General features: G+C 35.5%; 1 protein-coding gene across 1 annotated transcript; it reads left to right on the plus strand.

Annotated features, from left to right (window-relative positions):
• Positions 1–1,410: 1,410 nt before the first annotated feature.
• LOC150102346 (uncharacterized) lies at positions 1,411–23,466 on the plus strand. Its single transcript, XM_090399407.1, has 3 exons — positions 1,411–1,757; positions 20,154–20,264; positions 23,168–23,466. The coding sequence occupies exons 1-3, from the start codon at positions 1,554–1,556 to the stop codon at positions 23,261–23,263; spliced, it is 411 nt and encodes a 136-aa protein (XP_090255533.1). The 5' UTR covers positions 1,411–1,553; the 3' UTR covers positions 23,264–23,466.
• Positions 23,467–25,827: the final 2,361 nt, after the last annotated feature.

The following is a 25,827-nucleotide window of genomic DNA, read 5'->3' on the forward strand; positions in this document are numbered from 1 at the left end:
AAAGAGGCGAAACTGCAGATTTAATGACAATTCCCACAAAGCATTCAACATTATTAAATTGAACAATTGCTGTAGCAGTGGAACAAAAGGGGTTTGCCGACTTTGTATTGTTCATTTTTCCGTTGCTCACGGAGGTAGAAGCAATCAAACAACATCCACGTAGCCAGAAATAAAACAGTGCTGATAAAGACTCTGGCTTCAGTGAACAACATCAACTCATTTATGGTGAGAGATGATAGTGAAAGGGAGAAATTTACAGCAAGTGAAGCTCTTATTAGTTATCCTGCTGTGCGTCACGGCCAAAGGTTTCGCACAAATGATTGCTGGTAGACATTGACAAATAAAATTTATGAACCAAAATTTCATCAGCACCTAACAAATCAGAAGCAATGATTAGCAATGTTTTATCACCACGCATATTAAGCGAAGTAATAGAGGATTTGAATAAAACAAGAAGCATTTAAAGACTTCAAACTTTTTCCAGTCGTTGTGCGGTACGTTTGCCAAATTGTGGTGTTCAAGACTTTATTTCCTTACCTGAAATGCAGTCCCCCTGTACGTCCGCCTAAATATTTGTATGAGTTCTGTCACTGAAGAATAATGGTAAGGTCTATATTCTTATGTAATAATTTTTTTTTATCGTCTTACGTTTTCAGAATATAAAATATTACGTAACCCTTCGTCCCGTTTTTTCCCATCCGATTATCCCGTTTTCGTCTCAAGGAAATATGGTCAGCCTATGTATATACAATATTACAATGTAGATGAATAATAACCTACGTACTTTGATGTAAAACACGCACAGTATATACATGTATAAATGTGCATAGCATATACGTATAAATAATAACGTTTCATTGATTAAAGTTGTTACTATTAAGATGCTTGTCAATGGTGACAGATTACATGAGTGTTCTAACACTTTTTATTCCCTTATACTGAATAGGTGGGCTCGTTTAAGTCCTATATTACTTTTGGAGACAGTTCGATTCTAGTCACCGAGTAAAGGAATACTTTCAAAGTCTTTTTTCGGCCGGTTCCCGAATTAGTGGATCTCTGACATTGGCAAGTGGCTTTTTATCCCGGGAATTTTTCGCGGTTTTCGTCCCGTAAACTCAAAAAATTCGACCGTTGAACACAAACTATTTTTCAGACATTAAAAATATTGTGTTAGAATTAGAGACCACGAGATGGCGGCACTCGTTAACGGTCTCTTCATTTCTTTTCGCTTAAATGAGTGCTAACCCTGGGCCATTTATCTCTGGCTGGATACCAGAGGAGATCGAACTCGCCATTCAGTGTCCAATAAAAAGTAAGGTGGAATAAAATGGAATCGCCTACTCCTTATAAGGAAATAAAAGGCGTTAGCTGATATATTATATATAAATACTGCAGTGATACATTTAATACTGAATAAATCACTGCATCCAGTCACTTACTTTACATGACGCGAGTTTAATGGTTTTATTCTGGTTAAGTTACTACATTCGAGATCAGTAAGCTCTTAGCAATAAGTGTGGTTATTGTTTCTGGTTAACATTCACGAATTCAGAATGCTTTTTATAGTATTGCTGAGTCTTTTACTTCTCAGTTTTTGTACAAATACAGACGAAGCTTTAGGGACAACCGAACGGAATACCAAACCAATTGACGACACAGTACGAGAAGTAGCTGAATTTGCTGTGCTAGAACTGAATGAGCAATCAAAATCACCAAATTGGATGACACTGGGAGAGATTTTGAAGGCAGAATCTGAGGTACGATATCATTTATTGTTAGAATGTAATTTGTCGAAAGTATCAGTCTACATGTAATTGTTTTTAGCGGCTAACATCTCTCTCTCTCTCTCTCTCTCTCTCTCTCTCTCTCTCTCTCTCTCTCTCTCTCTCTCTCTCTCTCTCTCTCTCTCTCTCTCTCTCTTTCTCTCTCTCTCTATCTCTCTCTCTCTCTCTCTTTCTGTCTATCTCACTTCAATACATATCCCCCATCCTATTTCTCGTACCAACTTTCTCTTTCTATTCAAAGGCTCATCTATGTTTGTTGAGTAGTTTTTCTTAATTTGTTGCAGAAATGAATTCATTCTCAGACAATCCGAAGTTCTTTTCAGATTTCGTTTAGCATTTTTCGATTGTTCTTCTCAAAAAGTGCAATTCATTTGGAAACTTCTGCGCATATGGATGATTGTTTCGTTGTCTCGGTTTGTTACATTTTCATTGTATTTTATTTTCTGCTTCTAATTTTATTTTATTTATTTATTTTACTCCAACCCTTATCTTTTGCCCTGTTCTTTCACACAGGAATAGTAATTTAAGTATGTATTGTTAGGACAAAAAATCAGCCTCAATATATTGCATATATATATATATATGCAATATATGGATTTCATTATATACATATACATATATTTCAGTGTCAAAAATCAAACGATAAACTACATTTTTACCTGAAAAAAAAGTTCACGTCTGCAGTGAAATGTGCACCTAAATTTATTGCCAGCTCAGTAATAAATTATGTTATGCAAAAATGTGTTATAAATTTTGTACAAATGAAATTGCAATAATTTACAATAATTTACGTGCTTAACAATAATTTCTTAAGTACGTAGTTACGGAACTAATGTACATTGCTTAAAGAAAACAATGCAAGGAGACGTTTCAGTATGGAATACGATCACCACAAACTGCGATGCAGTTCTCTCAACTTCGTACCATTCTTAGGACTACGACATTCAGGAGTTCTTCAAGAAACTAGAACCACTCCTCCTCCTTCAGAGAAAGGTTAATGCCTTGTTTTTGTGATTCGAGAATTTCGAGCAGCAATGCGACCCAAACGCTCTATGGAATTTAGATCTGGGGAGCGTGCTGAATATTCCATTGGAATAACATTTGAATCCTTGGTTTGGCAGACGTTTCTCCACGGCTCGTGTACATTGTGGTGTGGCGTGGCATTATTAAAAATGACAGATAGCATCATGGAACAGTCGAACTCGACTTTGACGAACTTCATGACAATATCGTTAGCCAGTAATACTCGGTTTCCCATCACTTGTAGCTAGGTGCGTCTATTAAATATAATGTCTGAGCACACCATAACCCCAACGCCGCTGTATCTATTCCTTTCAAGAACTTTCTTGCGATCATGAGCAGTACCGCTTTTACGCCAGATCAAGTTCCGTCTGAGAATTCGGATGAAAGTCTAAAACGACCTTGTCTGTAAAGAGTACATTAACCAATCGGTGACTCGTCCAATTTTTATGAATACTACCCCACAGAAACATGGTCTACAAGGAGCTGTGGATAAATGAACACACACACACACAAACATACACACACACTACAGACCTTCGATGAATAGACCAACTTTTTGCAGATGTCTTGCAACAGTTTGTCGAAATATTCGCGTTTATGTGGTTTAATGGAGCCAACTTGCAAGATAACCTCCCGTGATACATTGATTACGTTTTGCTGTTATAGAAAAAGCTCCGTAGTAGAGCGAGAACAACCTCTTAGCAAACGTCTGGAACACGCTACATTGGTTTGAAATGCTACCATGAGCCCGGATACAATACTATGTGAGATTCCAAACTGTCTGGCAATATCAGTAATTCTGCGGTCTTCAAGCTTTCACTTAATTCTTCCCCGCGTGATATCATCTAGATATCTTTGAGACACTACAAGGCATCCAAGTTTGCAACTTTATTCCTTTAAGAAAACAGCTTCCTTCAAACACAATTCGCTTAGAACAACCTTTTATCGTGTTGATATTTATTATTATTATTATTATGTGATACTCCAGGGAGTCCAAAATACAGTAGATGTAGAGTAATTACCCTTCCTCATTGAAGGAGGGTAATTATTCTATAACCCTCCATTTCCACCGTTTGATCCACCAATTACAGTCGTTGTAATCATCGATCACCAATTACAGTCGATCCACCAATTACAGTCGTTTTGGCTGGAGAGTAGATACAGTAACCACTTTGCCAGCCAGGCCTGCCTTACGTCATACCTTCACGCTCTGTTCGAAAATTTCAATGTGCCCACGTTTTCGTAGAAGCAGAACAGACCAAATCTTCACTTTAAGACAAATCTTTGATAAATCTTGGGAATATGCTGAGAATGTCTACACATGTTTTATAGACTTGGAAAAGGCATATAACTGGGTTCCTCGGGATAAGCTTTAGCAAGTAGTATCGGAGTATGGAGTGAATGGCCAACTATTAGCTGCCATTAAGTGCCTGTATGAATGCCCAGAGGTTTGTGTCAGGGTAAACAGCACAAAGTCTGAATCTTTCACAGTCTCCGTTGACCTCCGCCAAGGATGTGTTCTGTCACCCCCTCCTTTTCATAATATTTATGGACTGGATTGATAGGCGCAGCCGAAGCAGGGGGTGTGTCAGAATTGGATGGACGTCTGCTTTTTGCAGGTGACCTGGTTCTGCTTAGTTCTTCCACAGATGACCCCCAACGGACCTTGGATAGGTTTGTAGCTGTTTGTGCAGAAGCCAGTATAACGATCAGTGTGACCAAAACTGAAACATTTGTAGTCTCAAGACAACCATCTCAGTGCACTCTAATTGATAGTGGAGTCCCACTGAGGCAGGTGGAGAAGTTTAAATACCTTGAGTCCATATTTACGAATGATGGAAAGTGGTACCTAGTGCTAGATACTCGAATTGGCTCAGCACGCGCAATATTGCGGCATCTTTGCCAAGCCAGAAGGCGGAAGGCCATGTGGAAAGCCAAGGACTCGCTGGATAGATTATATCCTAAATCTTCGATGGACACGTTTGGGAATCCCACCAGAACACCTGAGCTTGATGGCAGAGGATCGTGACCAATGGAAGTTCCTCTTGCAGCTGCTGCCCACACAACCCAATTCGGAAAGGTGGGCCTTCCAGATGTATGTGTGTACCTGTTTGGTATTCGAAATCATTTCTTAAACAAACTATCACAAGCTGATCTGATTCGTCTGAATTTGCGGCTTGCAACCCTAAGAAATAGCGGTCGTGCTTAGAATTCGTCGCCAGTGTACATATATATATATATATGTATATAGTATAAAATGTATTTAATAATGAATTGAAATAACTCTATACCGATAAAGAAAAGTTTAAGGATAAGATACAATAGTCTCGTTAAAAATTCAACTTCTTCAGGTATCACAGGCAAAGAATTAATACAGAATAACAGAGACATGATAAAATACATTAACATATCTAGTATAAAACACACAAGTACATTTAAAAACAAGAATTCGTGCTTGAGTTCCAAATGAAGTAGACTACGTGCGTGAGCTGTCACGAGTGCGCCAGTATTGGACAGTGGCAATGTGTGCATCAGAAATATTGTAGCTAAGGCTGTTATTAATATGAGATGATTCAAGCGATCTTTCTCTAGATTCAATTAATCTTCTTTCAAGTTCATTATAGCACACGTAGATATTAGAAGTTTGCGGCCCGTCTACAAGGTGTTGGCGGCCTGCGTCCGAGTTGATAGAGAAGTGAACGTGGCTAGAGAGAGCGCTGGCTCTGGTTCTCTTGTAGAAAATGTCTCTTTGGAGTTCTTCCATGAGTAAACGGGTGGATTTAGCTCTCTGGCCGTAGCATGGTTTGCCACAATCACACAAAATCTTATAGACTGCTGGATACTGAGCAGGAGAATGTTTCATTTTAGATCTACTTAGTATGGATCGAAGTTTAAGAAACGTAGTGAAGCAAGTTCTATTGTTGAATTCCTGAACATTTTGGCTAGTTTTGTGGAGAGAGAGAGAGAGAGAGAGAGAGAGAGAGAGAGAGAGAGAGAGAGAGAGAGAGAGAGAGAGAGAGAGAGAGCTGATCTATCGTTACGAAATAATAGATCTTCGTGGAGAAGAATCTTCAAAAGCAGTTGAGCGGTGGACAGAGAGAAATTTATTGATCATTTTAAGAGAAATTCCATTGTTAACAAAACACCTTTGAGTTCATACTCAATTTCTCTTTCATCTGTTAATAAAGATCGGGCTCGATGTGACAGCGTTGAAATAATACCAAACGTTTGTGGAGGGTAGTCATGTGAAGAAGCATGAAGGTATCTGTCTGTGTGAGTGGGTTTTCTAAAAATTGAGATTTTGATATTTTCAGCACATCTCGTAAGTTTTAAGTTCAGACAGGGAAGACAGTCGTCGGATTCCAGTTCTCATGTGAAATTGATTTTCTGTTGAAACTTGTTGAGGTGGTCCAGAAAAAAATGTTGATGTTGTCGACACCGTGTTCCCAGATGAGAAATACATCATCAATATAACTATACCATACTTTAGGTTTAAGAGTCGAGGAATTAATTGCTTTTCTTCAAAATCCTTAAGAAATATGTCACCAAGAATCGGTGAGAGCAGTCTGCCCATAGTTAAACCTGAGTTTTGTTTATAAATCTTGTTATCGTATTTGAAGTATCCTGAGTTCACAAAAATGAGAAAATAAGTAGTTTCTTCTGGAGAAGGTTTAGACCTTCTTGAGTACGTACATTCGCGAAGAGGTAAACAATATCGGTAACTTGTCATTAAATCTGATGTGTTGAGTTTGATGTCTTTTATTTTGGAGAAAAAATCAGCTGAATTTTTTACATGAGAAAAGGAAGTACCACAAAGGTTTTTTAAAAAGGATGCGAGGTATTTTGAAAGCTTGTAAGTAGGGGAGTTTATGCCCTCAACGATAGGTCTTAGTGGAGAGTTTAATTTATGGATCTTAGGGAGTCCATATAATCTAGGGATTAGAGGAAGAATCGACCTAAGGGAAAGACGGATGTTGCTTGGTAACTCTGAGATGGTTTCAGTAAATTGTTGGTTCTATTGTGCAATTCTTTTGTAGGATGACTATTTAGTTCAGAGTAAGTGTCAGTGTTTAATAGTTCCAAAATTTTGTTATGGTAATCCAATCTATTTAAGATGGCAGTAGCATTCCCTTTGTCTGCAGGGAGAATAATCTTGTCATTATTGTATCTGAAACTTTTAATAGCTGATCTCTCAGAATGAGAAATGTTATCAGAAGCCGGTATTGCATGATTTATGGTGAAAACAGCTTCCATCCGAAAAAGGTTTGCCTTCTTCTCTGTACTTCTCTTAACTTCTCTGTAGATCTGGGAGTTTCTAATGGTCCATGGGGAATCCATAATCATTCTTAGACATTTGTTCTCTATTCTCTGCAAACTTTTGAATATTTGTTTTCGAGGTGTGGTTCCATGCAGGAAATGCTTAAGTGTTGACTGGACGTATTGCCATCTGGTATATGAGTAGTTTGTTCCTGGTATCGAGTTTACTTCTTCTGTTGATCATGGGATAGAGCTGAGCGATTGATTTGGATGTTGTCGAGCTTGTGTGTTTTATATGATTGCTGAATCAAGCTGCCTACTAGGAAATGTTTTTGCCAGTATTACAATTAATGAATCAGAATGGAATAAAAAACTATTTTTAATGTTTGCTCGACTAGTTTAGTGAAATTTTTGGTTTAACATAAACTATGTGATGGGAATTACGTGAATAAGTTAAAAAAAACTAAACAAAGTTAAACATAAGTTAAACAAAGCGCTGTGAGGGTGCAGAGTGAACGTTTTTTTGATAAATTTGCTCCGGTGTTATACTTAAATGTAAGTAATTGTATTGATATAATCATCTTTAAAATGTTCTTTAATGAATTGTCTCAGTAACGTAAAAAATTAGAGTGTATAAATTATCGAAATTGATTCAGTGGTTCCTGTAAACTACTTCTTCAAAAAATTCAAGCCACGTGTTGCATCAACCCCATTCTCACCTTGAGGTTACCTATTAATCCTTCAAGGTCAACAGCCGAGATGTGTCCAACGCTAATTGTAACAGCTGTTGCAATTTGCTGTTACAACGCTAATTATAACAACTGTAAAGACATTCCTAGGATAAATTAAGTCATTAATGTGGAACTGTAATGCTCAACTCTAAGAAATTTAACCTCTGCAAGTAGGTTTAAAAAATTGCCTATCCAATCTGATGTTGTTCAACGTTCGCCATTGGACTAGTATACAAGGTGAGTATACTATCCCACCTTGTATACTAGTATACAAGGTGAGTACCTCGAACAAATAGGCTTAACCTTAAGGACTAAACTCTAACATAATGGGGATCCGCTGCAAAGTTTGTGAAGACACATGTGTTGATGTTACATCTACTATGAAATGTACAGATAAGTGCAAAACTCGTTATCATTTTCATTGTGATAGTCTCAATGAAAGCCAATTTAAAAAGCTCTCCAAAGACAGGAAACATAATTGGAAATGCGCTTCTCGCAAATTCAGCGAACAACAAGGACCGGCAACTTCTTCCAGGGGTGATGACTCGTACATTCCAGAGATTAGTGACGCAGCCAATATATGTATAACGGATTTAATGGGATTAATAAAAGAATTAAAAAAAAACGACATGAATTACTTAAGAAGTTCGACTGAATTAAAGACTCCATTAAAGTTAAAATAATACACAAAATGAAAGAAACAAAGCCCTGGATTACACAGGAAATCAGACACTAACTAAAACTTAGACATAAAGTGTATACAAAGTTTAAAAAACCCGCACAATCAATGCTATGAACACAGTTTCAAGTACTATAGGAATCTGATATATCATAAATTAAAAGAAAGTAAAAACGAGTAGCACAGAAATGAATTCCTAAAATGCCAAGGAAACCCCAGAAAACAATGGAAGTTTGTGAATAAATTAATCGGCAAAGGTACACACAAACAAAACCTCCCCATACTTAAAGATATCGATAGGAATAGAGAAAATGGAGACTGAGGATTAGCTGAAGAATTAAATAACAGTTTTGCTACAGTCAGTGAAAGCATTCTGAAATATGCTAAACCCACCCCTCGGATTTGCACTCCAGAGAGACTTGAAAACTCCATATATCTTTTCCCCACTTGTGAAAACGAAATTAAAAATGTTATTGCTAGCTTAAAAACAATCAAAACTTCAGGATACGATGTTATTAACACAAACATTGTGAAAGAATGCCTACTGTACATCATAGAACCCCTAATGTACATTTTTAACTTATCACTGATGACAGGCACGTTTCCATCAGATTTCAAGAAAGCGTAGTTGTACCTATTTACAAAAAGGGAAACAAAAATAACTTGAAAAATTTAAACCGATCTCCATTCTACAGGTCGTTTCGAAAACATTAGAGAAATTGGTAAAAATTAGACTCGTGAAATTTTTGGACAAAAACAACTTCTTTTCAAAGAATCACTTTGGGTTCAGGGAAATGTTCAGCACAGAACATTCTTTACTGAACTTCACAAACACAGTTTATACCTCCCTTGACGAACATAAACTAACATTAGCAGTATTTCTAGATATACACAAAGATTTTGACTCTGTATCACTTGAAATTTTAATAAAAAAAAAAATTAGAAGTCATAGGAATACGAGGTACTGCCTTAAACTGGTTCAAAATTTACTTGAATGCCAGATCACAAATTGTAAAAATAAACATTACTAATTTTCTCTACTGACACAGCCGAACAAATGAAAACCATCGCGAATGCTGATCTCTTGAAAGTAACAAATTGGTTCCAGTCAAACAAACTCAGTCTGAATGTCCCAAAAACTAAATATGTAAATTTTAACTTAAGAAATACAACTGGCAAAATGAACTTCACTGCACAATTAATTTTGCATGATTGGAATTACAGGACATATTCAAATTACAACTGCCTGAAAATAAAAAAAGTCAGTGTCATAATTTACTTGGAATTAAAAATTGATAGTAATTAAGCTGGAAACCGCATATTACCGATGTCGTAAATAAAGTAAGGATTATGTTAAACAGATTTTTACTACCTAAACAGATTCTTAAATTTAAATATGCTAAAAATATTATATTCTGCCTGGATTCAATGCACACTACAATATGGTATACTAAGTTGGGGAGGAACAATCGCACTACGCTGAAATCTTTACTCTCGACTCAGCATAAAGTAATTAAAATCTTAATTACTTTATTCAGATATAAGGATACTGCAAAGTGTAATAAACACACCATACTAAACATACAACCCATTAGATATTTATACGTCTATAGGGTACTATTATTCATAAAAAAGACAACGAATACGTAAATATAAAACAAGATACTTTCCTTAGTAGACATCATCATCATCATACGTATCAAGAATTTAGGTCTAGCATGGCCTGTTCCGGCCTTAGAAGTCATCGTTGAATTTTTTAAGAGGACGTCCTGGTTTTCTTTATCCTAATAGCATGTACTATAAGGCTTGTTTTGGTAATCTTTCTGTTTTCATTCTTTGAATGTGTTCCATCCATTTATGTTTATATTTTTTAATTTTTTCTATTACTGGTTCTTGGTTTAATTCTTTCATAATATCTTCGTTTCTTTTGTGATCAAATAGGGTAGACTTTGCAGTTTTTCTCATAAACTTCATTTCTGCTGTTGTTAATCTTTGTTTGTCTTTTTGTTTTATTGTCCAGATTTCGCTTCCATACATTCAGACCAGTAAGGCTAATGTATTGTATATTTTTAGCCTGGTTTGATTTTGAACTAGGTTTGGTTTAAATATAGAGTTAATTACACCTGTTATTTTGAAATATTTTGCAATTTTTACGTTTATATCTTTTTCATTTTCATATGTGATCATACATCCTAGGTAGTTAAATGAATTCACCTGTTCTAAGATCTTGTTATCTATTACCATTTTAGTTCTTGCTGGATCTTGTCCTTTAAAGACCACAGTTTTGATTTTTCTGTTGATATTATCATACCATAATCTTTGGATATATCATTTAGATTTAAAATAGCTTTCTGTAAGTTATCTTCAGAATTTATAATTATTATTTGGTCGTCAGCAAAGAGAAGAGTGTTTAAGTTAACTGTAGGTGAAAGTTTAAATCCTTGGTGTAAATTTTTATTCCATTCTATTATTATTTCTTTTAAGTAGATATTAAAAAGAGTTGCTGAGAGGGGACATCCCTGTCGGACCCCTTGGTTTATCTCCCTCGTATATGATAGCTCGTGATTTAATCTTATTTGTATTTGATTATTTTCATATATACTTGTGATAGCTTTTAGGATATTATTTGGTATTTGTCTTTCTTTTAATATGTTAAATAATATGCTTCTTTTAACTTTGTCAAATGCTTTTTCGAAGTCAATAAATGTAATATGAGTTTCCAAATTATATTCTCTTCTTTTCTCTACTATTACTTTTAGGCAAAATGCTGGGCCTATACATGATCGTCCTTTTCTAAATCCATTCTGTACCTCAAGAATAACCATTCTGTACCCTATAGAAAAATAATTTCTGTACCTCTAGAATTAGTAGACATAAGGGCCTAAAATATTTAGTTCCAAAAGCAAAAATAAAGAAACAATATATAAACATTATACTTATTTAGCGCCAAAAGAATTCAACACACTTTAACAATAAGAAATGAAACTAACCCAATCAAATACAAAACTCTAATCAAATAGTATTTATTTTCCCACAGAAATGAGGAAGCTCTGTTCAAAATAATTGTATAAGTTATTGGTTTTTAGCATATTTTTATTACAAAATCCAGTCTTATGCATAGGACGTAAAATTTAAGTGCTATTTAACTGCTTTGTTTTATTTTGCTCGTAATTAATTATTATACAACTTTCTCTGTACGTTGAAAGTTTATTTTATCTGCGATTTTATTATGTAATTATATTATTATAATAATATGTAATATGTATAGTATATAAATGAACATATGTGTATGTAATGAAATTGTATTACATATATGTTTGTGACTTTATGCCTATCGTAACCTGGATGAGCTGTTGCTCTTAGGTTACACATATGATTGTTCAACATTTTGTACTATTATAGGAAGCTTACAAATAATTTTACAAATGAAAAAAAAAATGGAGTTTTTTGTCAAGCATAACGCCGAGGTATTTGACTTCGCTCTGGCATGGGATCTTGACAACTAGCAGGTGTATGTGTTCCTTGATCGGAAACTTCTTTTTGTTGAATAGGATGACTCAACTCTTCTGTGGGTTTGTTCGGATGCTCCTGTCCATCAGTCATTTCTTCCAATGTGTGAATACTGTTTTGGAGTTTTTTGGAAGCTAGTTTGGTACTGAGAGATCTTGCAAATAAAGCGGTATCATCAGCATATAATAATGTGATTGGTGAACTTGGATTTTGTGGAATATCAGCTATGTAGATAGAAAACAGCAGGGGAGCGAGAAGGGAACCCTGCGGCACATCTGCCAGGATCTTGCGCCTGGTTGATACGATTTTATTTATTTTTACTTGCATGAATCTGTCTTTAAGGTAACAATCTATGATTTTTTATTAGATTAGTTGGCATGCTAAATTTGATGAGTGTGTACAGAAGACCCTGGTGCCACACCAGGTCAAAAGCCTTCGAAGCGTCTATAAAGACCGCAGCAGTGTGGAGGTTCCAGTTGAAACCTCTGGTGATAAATTCATCCAGTCGGTGTATCTGATGTGTGGTGCTATGGTTTTTTCTGAATCCGAACTGCTCATTAGGGATAATACGTAGTTTATCTGTTGCTGATTGAAGCCTTGTAAGGATGACTTTTTCTGCAACCATACCTAGGCTGGACAGTAGGATGATAGCTCTGTAGCTTTTGGGAAGTTGATATTTGTTTCCAATCTTTTTGATTGGTGTGATGTCAGCCGTTTTTCATACTAAGAGAAAATATTTGAATCTGAGAATAGCATTGATAATATTGGGGAGTAATTTGATTGTTCTGTTTGTGATTCCATCTGGGCCTTGAGCCTTGTTGTTATTTGAGTGGATTATGATATTCATAACTTCTACTGGAGAGGTGGTTATGATGGGTTCTGCCTTCTCCTTTTATTCTATTATGACCTCCTTGACTCTGTGGTGAATCTTGTAGATCAGATTGATGTTTAAATTCTTGTAAGAGGGGTATCCAAATTGTCAACCAAATCTTCTGCTTTTTCTTGGTCAGTGTGAGCTGCTCATTTCTTTGTCTGAATTGACGGTATGAGTTGCCTTTTAGTGTGGAGGCTTCTCAAGAATTTCCAGATCTAGTTATTCTCTGGGTTTAATTTATTCGCTTAGTTTTCCCAATCTTGAATTCGATGTTTTTGTAGAGCTTCCCGTAATTGCTATTTAAATTATTCGAAGTGGTTTCATCTTGTGGGGATTTTGTGTTATTAGGGTACCTCTTTCTAGATCTGTTTTTCAGTCTCATCAGGTCCACAATTTCCTCAGGGATCCGACTACTGGAATGAAAAACTGTGATTTGTGTCACTGAAGTTGGTGCTTTTTTTTAATTTGGTAAGTGTGGTTATTGACAGCTATATCTATCTTTTCTTTGTTATGGATAATGGGTGCTGGGCCAATGTGGTCTGAGAGAGAGCTTTGGAGAGCTTTTCCCATGATATATACGAGTGTGGAGGAGAGAATTGTTTTCGTGTACTGACCTTGAGCAGAATGAGGTTGTGATCAGATGATAATTCGTTTAGCGTTTCCATTTGGTGTTGGTATCTGATGTTTCTGAGGATTGCGATATCCAGTACGTGTGAGCTTCCACTTGGACTGTGATGAGTGGACTCTGTGGGTCCGCAAAATTCTACAACAATAGAATTTTGCGTTGAGTAATGGTTTAGGGGGCGGAATTTGTCATTGATTGTGGAGCTATACCAAGCTGTATGCTTGGCATTGAAATCTCCAGCAATGGAGTCTGTGGGGCCGAGAATAAACTCCAAGTCACATACCAGTAATGGAATGCTGTGTGGGTTGTATACTGCATTGATTTTGATACTGCCAGCATTGTTTATATGACCTTCAACGCCTGTTATCTCTAGGGTCTTGGTTTGTGGATTGGTCAGTACATTGTGGCTTATGTAGTTTTTAATGAATATGGCTGTGCCTCCTCCACTGCAGTGAGTCTGTCTGTTTTGTACATTGCGTAGTTCCGTAATTTAGGGTTATTAGCTGGCTAATTTAATAGAAAATTAATCTAACTTAATTTATTTTTTTATAATATATATATTTATTTATAATATTTTATAAATAGTTATTTATAATTTTATAAAAATTATTTGTAAAAAAGTAAATATTATTTTATTTTATTTACAATATTTATTTATATGTAAATTTATAACATTGGTTTGTGATTGATTTGTAATATTATATTGGTTTAAGAAAAAATTTATGCATTGTAACTCACCATCGAAGTTAGCTGAACATGGTAAGTTGCAGAAGGATATCAACTTGTTGGTGAAATGCTTACCATATTTACTCGAAACTAACTCGCAACCTTGATTTTACTTTAGAAAAAAGTCATTAAACAGTTATGCATATAACTCGCACACGAAAAATGTTTAAATATGTTCACGCGAGGCGATAGTAACTCCTCCCAGCGCTTAACAAGATGCCATCCCTAATAGCCATTACATTGCATATGCAAGAAAAAGAAGTACGCTTCTTGTATCCCTGAATAAGGTACACAGCCTTTTGCAGTCTGTGTAATATATTTCTCAACAAGCAGCGAAATTATAGACTGCTGGAATAAAAACGGTGCTAACTAATGAATCACATGTCTCCACTCACATGAACTATGCTATATAGACTTAAGCAAAACCATATGTTGCACCAGAAACACAGTATCTAACTAAAATCCCTTATCCAATTTTTCAATTACGTTAAATAAATATTTGTTTTATTGCATTTGAAATTGTCGATGCCTTTATGACAGTTCACAAAGGCTAACTTGAAATGAAATTCTACCACAAATTGAAATATGCGATATCATTCATGTCTGAGTTCCCATGCCCACTCAAATGCAAACAAGCATCAATAAAATTCTACCAAGGATAGGAACTATGTGTGAGTTGAGCCCGTCGGAAATGAGAAGTTCCGTCAGAACGATAAACGACATCCCTTTGTGAATATGTTAAAACTAAGAAATATATAGTGAATGTTGTTATGCTCGTTTCACCTGTCATGGAATTCGATTGAAGAGATTTGGCATTTCAACTGAACAGTTGTAACTTGCCTTTGTCTTTGGGTCGCGCGATCGTTTGTTAATACCGAACCAATCATATGCACGTCTTCATAGTTCCTCTCGGGTGTAAAACAAAATTTAAATTGTACATATTGTAACAATTAAAAAAAATGGTTGAATAATCTATAAGCGTTTAAAAGTATATCCCTGTAAATCGTTGACATGCCAGCAAAATTTCGGGACATGCCACCTCCGGAACGTGTGCCACATGTTCGCCATCTTTGATCTACTCCAACGCCATTTACTACCCACCACAACCAGAAACATTCCAACCCACGCATCAGTGAGACCGGTGCCTAAAACCAATGCCTTAGACCACTCGGCCACACTACCTATCAGACTCTGATGTTATATCATGGTAAATTTAAGAAAGACTGTTTTTGGAATCTGCAGCAATCCTCATAAATCAATGAAAGTTAAAGAGATACAGTTTACAGTTCACAGATACAAAATAATCAAGAAATGGATGGGAGTGCATGCGATGCTAATAATAGAAATAACATGGAAGAGCTTGGGGAAGAGCTAATGAAACTGAAGATTCAAGTTAAATGTATAATAATAATAATAATAATAATTATTATTATTATTATTATTAATATTATTATTATTATTATTATTATTATTATTATATTGATAGAGGGCGCTGTGTAGGCATACGAACGGTCGCATGGTGATATCGCTGCTCCAGTTTTTAATAGTTTTAAAGTGGTTCCAACTCCTGTTTTAAGTTGAAAGTGCTCCCAAGTAACCCTACTTATCACGCCGAAGACAGTGATATAAAATTCAACGAGATCGGCTAAGAAGAAACCAAGTTTTGAAGTGTTGAAAAGGGAACAGAGAGGACCGTGGTCAACAACGAGCGAAGAACAAAGGACGTCGCCATCTTTATAATCACGCCTCACTGCCAAAGGGAAGAAAGGTGAGTCATGAAGTGTATCAAATGCCTGGAGGAGTTATCGTCCAACGGAAATAATATAACTTGTACGAAATGCAGCAGGATTCTACACTTAAAATGTGCCGGCTTTTTTAGAAATAACCGGGCAACATAAATATGAACCCGATGTAACACGTGAGGAATGGAAGTGTGTGTAATCTGCTTGAGGAACAAAGAAACGCACGTAAGGCAGCCACCTACGATGCAGCTGATTATACTGGAGGCAAAATCAGATGACGAACTGAACAGATAAAAAAACGCAGGTGAGTCCTATAATTTAAACTCTTTAAGTATACTAATAGAAAACGGTCTAGTGACTATAAAAGCCAGCTTAGTAGATCTTGTGCAACAACTCTTTAAGAAACAGAACGAACAAATAACAAAACAATCTAGCGAATATGAAGATTTGGTAAAACATAATAATTTAGCAGTTATAGAAGTGTTGCAAACGGTAAAAGACATTAAAATGAGCATTAACGCACTAAAAGACAGGCAACACAATTTGATGAAAGAGACATCCGAACTCCCCGTCAAGAACTTCATTCTATAAAACTACAATACGAACGTTTAAATCAGCAACAACATAAAAAAGATCTTGTCATAAACGGTCTTCCTGAAACTGCACCTACAGAAAACCTCAGAGACGTGGTTTTAAAATTAGGCCATGTAATTGATATCCCCCTACAGCTTAACGACATTCAGACCGTAAATCGGATTCCTAGGAAGAGCAAAAACCAAGGCTTCCCACGACCTGCACCAGTTATAGTTCGTCTTAAAAGCAAGTCCACAAGAGACAATCTCATAAAAGCCAGCAGGCAGAAAAAACCAGTTGCCAAGGACTTGAACGCACAGCAAGACAATACACCAATCTTCCTATCCGAATATTTAACACCATTCAACCAGAATCTGTTGTACCAAATAAGAAAAGCAAAAGTGGAAATAAATTACCAATTTTTGTGGACCAGAGATGCCAAGATATTCATAAGGAAGTCACAAACTTCAAAGCCGATACAAATTAAAAGCACAGAAGACATAGAAAGGCTGCCACTGTGAAGAAAAAACCTCCTAAATAGTTCAAAAAGAAGCCCACAATAAAACAAGAACGTGAACCATCAAGACAGATGCAATAACACAGGATATATAAGCAATTTCACTTTGATCCGACCTTTCAGATCATTCATTTGACCTCCCAAAGATCTGCCTACTTCCAACACAGCAACCAAATCAATAACAAATATACGTATATATAACCAGTATCACCTTCAGATAAACTAATTACAAAGCTTCGAGGGTGCAGTTGAGTTACATCCCAGTAGTAGTATTTATCTAACATTATCCACTTAACATTCTGTAATGAATTCTAGTAGTAAACAGAAAATGTGATAGTAATACTTCAGTTACATATTTAAGTTTAAAATTATATATTTAATTTACAATTTAAATTTAAAAAAAAAATTATTATTATATAAACTGCAACATAAGTAATATTGTTGAACTTGTGAGTCATTAACAATAAACACGATTACTATGATTATTATTAATGGTAATAATACGCACTTTTTACTCTTGTGTCAATGAGAAATTCTGCAAATAATAATGATATTAAGAGTAATTATAATTCTTATTGAACCATTTTGCAAGAAAAAGTTGCATTGTTGCCTAAATGTTAGTATATTCATGTAATTATTTGAGAGATAATAAACTAAAAAAAAAATAAATAAATAAAAAAAATTAAACTAATAATAAAATAATATTATTATTAAAAAATAAAGGAACTAGCAGACTCATTGAACCATGTTTTCACAAACAACATCACAAAACTCAAAAAAGACAAACTACCAACGATGAACAAAAAACGACGGAGACAAAGTCAACAACAAACAATGTATTTTCCGCCCATAACAAAAGAGGAACTGAAAGAAGCAATCCTACAACTAAAACCAAAGACCACTCCAGAAATCGACAAAATAAGACTCACAGACCTTATAACACACATTGAAAAAATAAATCCAATACTTTTGAAACTCGTGAACACTCGTATTCGACACACGCATTATTCCACAATAACTAAATCTGCAGTAATTACGCCAATATACAAACACGGTAAAAGAAACGATACTCAGAGCTGCAGACCAATAGCTACAGTACCAGTCATCTCAAAAATTCCAGAAAAAATAACACCCACCAGACTACAGAACTATTTACAGAAGTACAACATCATCTCACAAAACTAATACTTGAACCTGACATACTATTTACCAAACTATACTTAATAGGTGTAAGAGGAACACTGCATACATGGTTCAAGAACTACATCTCAAACAGAACAAAAGTAACATAAAGAGGTACATGTCAAAATCGGAGTATACAAGTAGAACACGGTGTACCTCAAAGTGCCACATTATCACCCACTCTATTCAACATATACATATCCATAAGATAACATATCCATAAGAAATCAAATATTTCAATACGCAGATGGCATTGCACTAGTAGCAATCCACACAGACCTTAATACTGCTCTCTGCAAATCACAACAAGACCTAAACGAAATCACAACATACTTCCACCAAAACGCAATTCTAATCAACGGAAACAAAACACAGATGTTGATAATACACAACCCAAGAATCATACGCCCCGCATCACTGTCGACACATTGTCACACTTACCGAAGCATTAATAACAAAAATACCTGCGAATGTTCTGAAGTCAAACCTGTAACACACGCAAAATATCTCGTCTCTATATAGATTCACACCATAAATGGACAACACATATAGAATACCTACACACCAAACTCCGAATCATCGCAGCAAAACTCTTCCAAGTTAAAGACATTATTCCACGTAACATAAAAAAACTCCTATACCACGGTATCAGCGAATCCCTACTCAGATACGGAATAACAATCTATGCAAATACATCCAACACCCACCTAACCAAATTAGAAACATTACACGGCAAAATTGTGTCAACAGTGATCTGGACACCTTTCACGCAACAACTAATATCCGACAAGCACATAGCGATACACAGAATTCTGAGCATTGAAAACCTGAAGAACTACATGACATTAAGAAGGAATAACTTCAACATCACCTATCGAAACAATAAGACACATATCGTATAACACCACCTACAACAACTCTCTCTATCTCCACACGCTTCAAAACCTCATACGGTTCTTTTCTGAGATCACATCAGACACCTACGCAACTCAACAACCTACCAAGAAAGTTAAAACACGTAGATAACTACAGAACTTTAAAATACGAACTCTGGAAAAAAATATACCAACATAGTTAAGACACCATTAATACTAACGTACACATCACCAATCACTAGCATCCAATGCCTACATCCCATACATACACAGTTGCAACAACACAAAAAGTGAAGGCTAAATCCCACTCTCTTCATAAAAGCTAACCTAAGCTTCGAAGCAGGTGGGATTAGCGTGCCTCACTCATCTACAAGTAATCCTTATAAGCAAATGCAGAAATTTGTATGCATAATCACTCATTATTATTACCCCATGGAGTCAAAGAACCCTCTAGGGGGTCCTTATGAAAATCCTTCTGATAAGTTCTCATTTCTGCTCTATCACTAATAACTCTTCTCAAATTTATATCATTTTAATAACTGAATGTCCCTCTGTAATACACTGTACATCAATTGCAAATTCGTTGGTATACAGGTGCTCATGTATATAAAGTGCTAGTACTGAGAACTCCGACTTGCAACTTTATGCTCTTTTCAAACTGCTCCCTTGTATACAAATTTCTCATATCTATTAGTAGCCAATCTCCGACTCACTAACTCAACATCTAAAGCCATATGCTTTACCTTAAATATCAACATATCGTTTTCATCCTACTTCAAATGCTTTTGTAAAATCTAAAAAAAATTACAGTATGCCTTTCCCCTCACCAACCGCTCTTGTTGTTGGTGTTGTTATGTGCTATTCAGTGATTTCAACTCTTACTCGGCCTCTTGTGTGGTAAAATTGAAGGTTGAAAGAAGAGTGTAATTGGTGTAAATAACGAGGAAGTTAATAAGAAGTATATATATATCTAAGGATTATAGGGAAAATGATTTATTTTTAATTAATGTTTCATTGAAAAATACAGTGCTTTTAATACATATATATTATTACAGATGGTAGCTGGAATGATGTACTACATAACCATGGAAATTATCGAAACAATTTGTAAGAAAAGTGATGTCCTTGTTAATAAAGCAAAAACCTGTCCTATTAAGAAAGATAAAGTAAGCATATTTCTTTCCAGTTAATAATATTATTATATTTCTAAATATATATTTTGATGCTACACTTCATCATTTGCATATCTGAAGAAAAATATATATTATTTTACATACATGAATAAAGTTAATAATATTATTTATTTTCTTTTAAGTGATGCAGCTAAGATTTGAATTTGATTGATCGATAAGATTTGAGTAGGATTTGGAATACTGAGTAATTAATGTTGAATGAATTAAATATCATATCTGAATGCAGTTTTATTCCCTCTTCAAGATATCATCCTTATGATTACTGGATCTCCATTAAGTCAAGGAACTCATTGCAGGAAGTCTGCAGTATATTCCACAGTCTTTTAATTACCTTCTGTCACTGCTAGTTTCTTTTCCTTCAATTATTTTCAACATTGACATATCCCTTTGCTTATAAACATCGTAATCCCACCTTGAAACCCCTTATTAATTATGTTAACAGATATCTGTTAACTAACTCCCAAATGCGACTGATGTATTTTTCTTCGTGTGCTATCAATGGTATGGTTTCTAAACCAATTATAATCACTTGACTTGTAATTCTACATTACTTCCTTTCTTATAGAAACTTTCATATGCGTAGTCATACTATTCTTAATGATTGTGCATAAGTTAGGACCACCCAATTACTCTCTCTCTCTCTCTCTCTCTCTCTCTCTCTCCGATTGATTTGGAGTTGACATCTTTTTTCACAATATTATCCTCTGATTCATTGACCAAATTTAAAACTGTTCATCATAATGTTCTCTCGACCACATCTTTATTGAGTTAATTATCCTTCAAGAATTTCAGTCTTTCTTATTCTGAGAATGAGGTCTCAGCATCTCTACATTACCTGCTTTGCACTACTAGACCTAATCTTCGAAAACATCTCATGCACATCTTTCATCTTCATTCCGTGATCTATAGCAACACCTGACTAAGTATTCTGTATTTCACCTTCCACTTTACACCATACTCTTTCAAATCTTAATCACCATTTTCATCTCAGTTCTTCACTCTGAAAGAATACAGCTCAACTAATCGTAGGTGTTAGTTAGAGTGTAATTAAGATAAAAATTAAAAATTTGAAGAGTTTCATTCATTGCAAAAAGTTGTAGAAATATGCATCTCTGTGTCTTTGTGTTCTTAACTTTAACGGAAATTCCATATGTTGTCAGGAATTAGGAATCTCTTTAGATTAAGAAAATACTGTTCTTAGTATTTTCGCATAATCTAAAACACATCTCCTAGGAGATGTGTGTTGTTATACTTTATGGCAGAAGGTCAGTACCCAGACAGGGTTTCGACCTTATTTTGAGGCCTCATCGGTGACCAGGTAGAACCACTTGCCGAATACGAAACTCAAATATGGAAAATCTAAGAGTTTCATGCCGAATATAGAAAACTATAAACGTTCGACGAGTCCAAACATAAGCCAACACCTGGTAAAACGCTGGGGGTAAGAAATAATGTTGGATTCAATATCCTCTTAATTTGAATAATTCTGTCATATTTTCACCAGTGACACTCATCATAATTCAGCCTTGTATCTATAATAAATAAATAATTATATGTTATTTTAATAAAATAAAATAACATTTACAAAAAATAGTTCACCCTCACCACGAACACGCATCAATAATTAAAGTTTCGTTTCTGACAGAAATAACGCTCGCAAGCACACGATACACTGCTTAAGGCTAAGAGCTTTAACACTGCCCAAACGAGCAGTGTCGGCATGACTTGTAACTTGGCAAGCACAAACGAATATCCGCCAGTCTGGCTGCAATTGGTCGAACGTGATAATATCGACACGCCAACTAATACACTGCCTTAGCTCGCAGTGTATTTGTTTCGTAATCTAAAGCGTTAATCAAACAATTCCAATCATCAGCTATTCAATCACTGTCTGAAGATAAGCTGTAACCTTTAACATCTTGTATTGCATTTATATAATGTTGTAAGAATTGTTATTATTAACAAATACAAACAAAATTAAAATTTTTTATTTTTTCTTTGGGGATGGTTCAGTGTCTCAGTGCTTATGTACGGGTCTCCACTGCTTGGCAGCTAGTGGGATTGATGTTTCGGACATGACGGTCTGTCAAAGATTGTTTGAAGCAGGGAGGCCTGTACACAGACCAAAAAAGAAACAACCATTGACCGACGCTATGCAGAAAAAAAGGCTCCAGTCTGCATTAGTACACAAATATTGGACTGTTGAGACATGGAAGAAGGTCATCTTCTCAGATGAGTACCAGTTCTTTGTCCAAGTAAAGCAAGTATCCTATGTTCGCAAATCAGCAGCTGAGAAGACTACTCGCGCACACCTTTAACAAGCTCCTAAACACCCAACTGAAAGGTTCTTGGGCTGTTTTACACACGACAGTCCACGTTCACTCGTGCATGTCGACGGTATGATGAAACGTGGTCCGTACATAAAAGTATTATCGGAGAAAAGAGTGGTTCCACTGATTCAGAGAAACAAAGAACTCATCTTCAAAAAGGATCTCGTTCCATGCCACACTTCAAAAAAGTGAAAGAGTTCCTCAAAAATCACAACATTCAATTGTTTCAGTGGACTGGTAATTCTCCAGACATTAACCCAATAGAAAATTTGTGGGTCATAGTGAAAAAGAGACTTGAAGATTAATTTGTGGTTCAAAGGATAACTTAATCAATCCATCATAAAAGTATGGTTTCGATATTCTGCTTTGGTATACGAATTAATGAACTTAATAGAACACAGGAACACATAAATTATTAGGTAAAATTGGAAATTAATTTTTGTATTTATTTTCTTACGAAATTAAATTTCTTCTTTAAAATTGAGAATGTTCTGATTAATTTGTTCGCTACTGTAATATTATGAAATAACCGTTTATTTATTACAGGACAAGGGCATAGAAATATGTGAAGTCACTGTATGGGTAAAAGATTGGGAAAATTTCAAGGAGATGACTGCTTCTTCCTGCAAGAAAAAAACTTAGAAAACACAGCAGTGAATGTTAAAAACATAGAAACAAAAAACCATTTCGTTTTGTAGATTTGATTTACAACTAAATATTTTACTTTTCGAAATCTTTTTGCTTTTTCAATTTATGTTTTTAGTGTTTGAGAAAATATATATATTGAATGTAAAACTTTTGAACATTATTATTCAATAAAATACATCCCATTGTGTATAATCTTATCATGAAAAGCGTTTCATTGGTCAGCTGAAAAGAGTACATTTGATGACGAAGCTGAGGCCTCACTTCCTTTTTATACAATATCACGGAGGGATGTGCTCTTCAATGCATTGCTGAATTGATTTCTCTGTCTCGTGTGTGTGTGTATATATATATATATATATTCAGGTGATTTTATGAAAAACAAAAACAATAAACATTGAAGATAAAAATTGAGACCAGCACAATAAAGTGACTATACATGTTTAACGTGAAAACGTTGTAGTTCACGTATTCAAAGCTGTTCCTTCGTTGGCCACATTGTTGGGTGAGTGCGTGCGTATAGAATCTCGTGAGCGCCAGTATTTGATCACAGCAGAATGACAGTCTGAGAGGTTGTAGCTTAAATTATTATTTAAATGTATAGGGTTCAGGATGACTTCTCTAGATTCTACAATTGTTCTCTCCAATTCGTCATGGCAATGGAAAATGTTGTTAGATCTTTCCCAAAGGATTGTATGATTATGGTTTTCATCATCAGAATCGGCCGAAAAAAGGACATGGCTGGATAAAGCACTTGCTCGTGTTCTCTTGTAAGCGATGTCCCTCCTGTGCTCGTCCATACGCAATTCAATAGATTTATTCGTCTGCCCAAAGTAAGGAATGTTGCAGACTCACCATATCTTGTACACCCCGGGATATATTAGATTGTGTTGATTAGGATTTGGACGGCTAACTAGAGTGCGGATCTTAGGAAGCGGAGTAAATTAAGTTCTAATGTTATATTTTTGAGAACTCTTGTCTAATTTCTGAGAGACTAAGCTTATGTATGGTATAGGTGTATTCTCTTTAACATTATTCTTTCTTCAGTATGGCGACCAGGAGATTGAAAAACATATTTTTTAGTAATTGTTTGAGAATAACCATTCAGTATAAAAGTAGATCTAAGAAAATTGATTTCTTTACGAAGTTCATCTGGGTCGTCAAGAAGATAGCGAGCTCTATGTCCCAAAATAGAAATTATTTCACGTTTCTGAGGAGGGAAAATTATGGTATTGACTATGGAGATATCTATTGGTGTATGTGTAGGTTTTCTGTACATCGACATTTTACTTTTCTAAGAAGAACTGGTCAGTTTCACGTACTGGAAAGGCAGGGACTCATCAGTTTCAAATTCAGCCAGGAATGAAACTAATTGAAACTAATGGTGCTCTGCCTTTCCAGGACGTTAAACTAACCAGTTCTCAAAAACTTAAACTTTCGATGTACAGAAAACCTACACACACCAATAGAATCTACACACACGAAACACCTACACACACTAAATGAACCTTGATACATATATATATATATATATATATATATATATATATGTATATATATATATATAAGCCTTTTATGTCACATTTGTATGTCACGTTTTTTTAACGTTTACAAATTTTGTGGCTACTTGTGTGTCGAGTCTTCAAAATTCGAGTCGTCAGAATTCAAGAGAATCCAGCCTACCAGCCAGGAAAATGGAGTGTTGGGCCCCGTAGGTTCCAGTAATATTCACACACACACACACACACACACACACACACACACACACACACACACACACACACACACACACACACACACACACACACACACACACATGTGTATGTGTGTGTGTGTGCTTTTAATCATAATTTTAATAACTAGGAACACCAGACCGGGATAAGGTAAGATAAAAATTTTAATTAAAATGCAACTACTTTCTTCAGAACATCGACTTCTTCAGTTGTTTACATTTCACAAAAACTGGAAAAATAGCAAGATGGACTTCTCAAATAAACAAGTTAGGAATAACAACAGTCAAGTTTGAACTGATGTCCGCGTGTCAGGTCTAGCGTGAGGCGTTAGTGAGTGGCAACTATCTCGAGAGCACCACAACTGAATCACTGCGCTGTGTGAGTAAGGTAAGCTATAATTTAAATTACTATTCATGTGTGAAGGGTCCAGAGCCATTTCTTTTGATTCTAAGATGCGGTTTTAAAGTTCGTCAGCGCATTTATGGATATTAGTAGTAAGATTCCAGGCAATCTGGTGTTGACGGTCTTCTAAATTAAATTAAAGGACATGACTGGAGAGAGCGCTTGCACGGTTCTCTTGTAAGAGATATCACGTTGATGCTCTTCGAGACCTAGTGAGACCGACTTATCGGTTTGCCCATAATACGGTTTTCCGCAACTGCAGATGATTTTATAAACTCCTGGGAACTGAAGTTGGTTATGTTGATACCTGTTAAGCACTCTCCTAATTGTTTGCTGCCATGATTTCTGAAATTAAACACAATGTTTAAGAATGGAAAAGCTCATGTGATAGTAAATAGATGGTGTGCAATCAAAAATATGGACAAC

Source organism: Typopeltis vanoorti, chromosome 10, assembly GCF_054136105.1.
Source record: "Typopeltis vanoorti isolate ZY-2024b chromosome 10, IOZ_Tvanoo_1.0, whole genome shotgun sequence".
Taxonomy (NCBI): domain Eukaryota; kingdom Metazoa; phylum Arthropoda; class Arachnida; order Uropygi; family Thelyphonidae; genus Typopeltis; species Typopeltis vanoorti.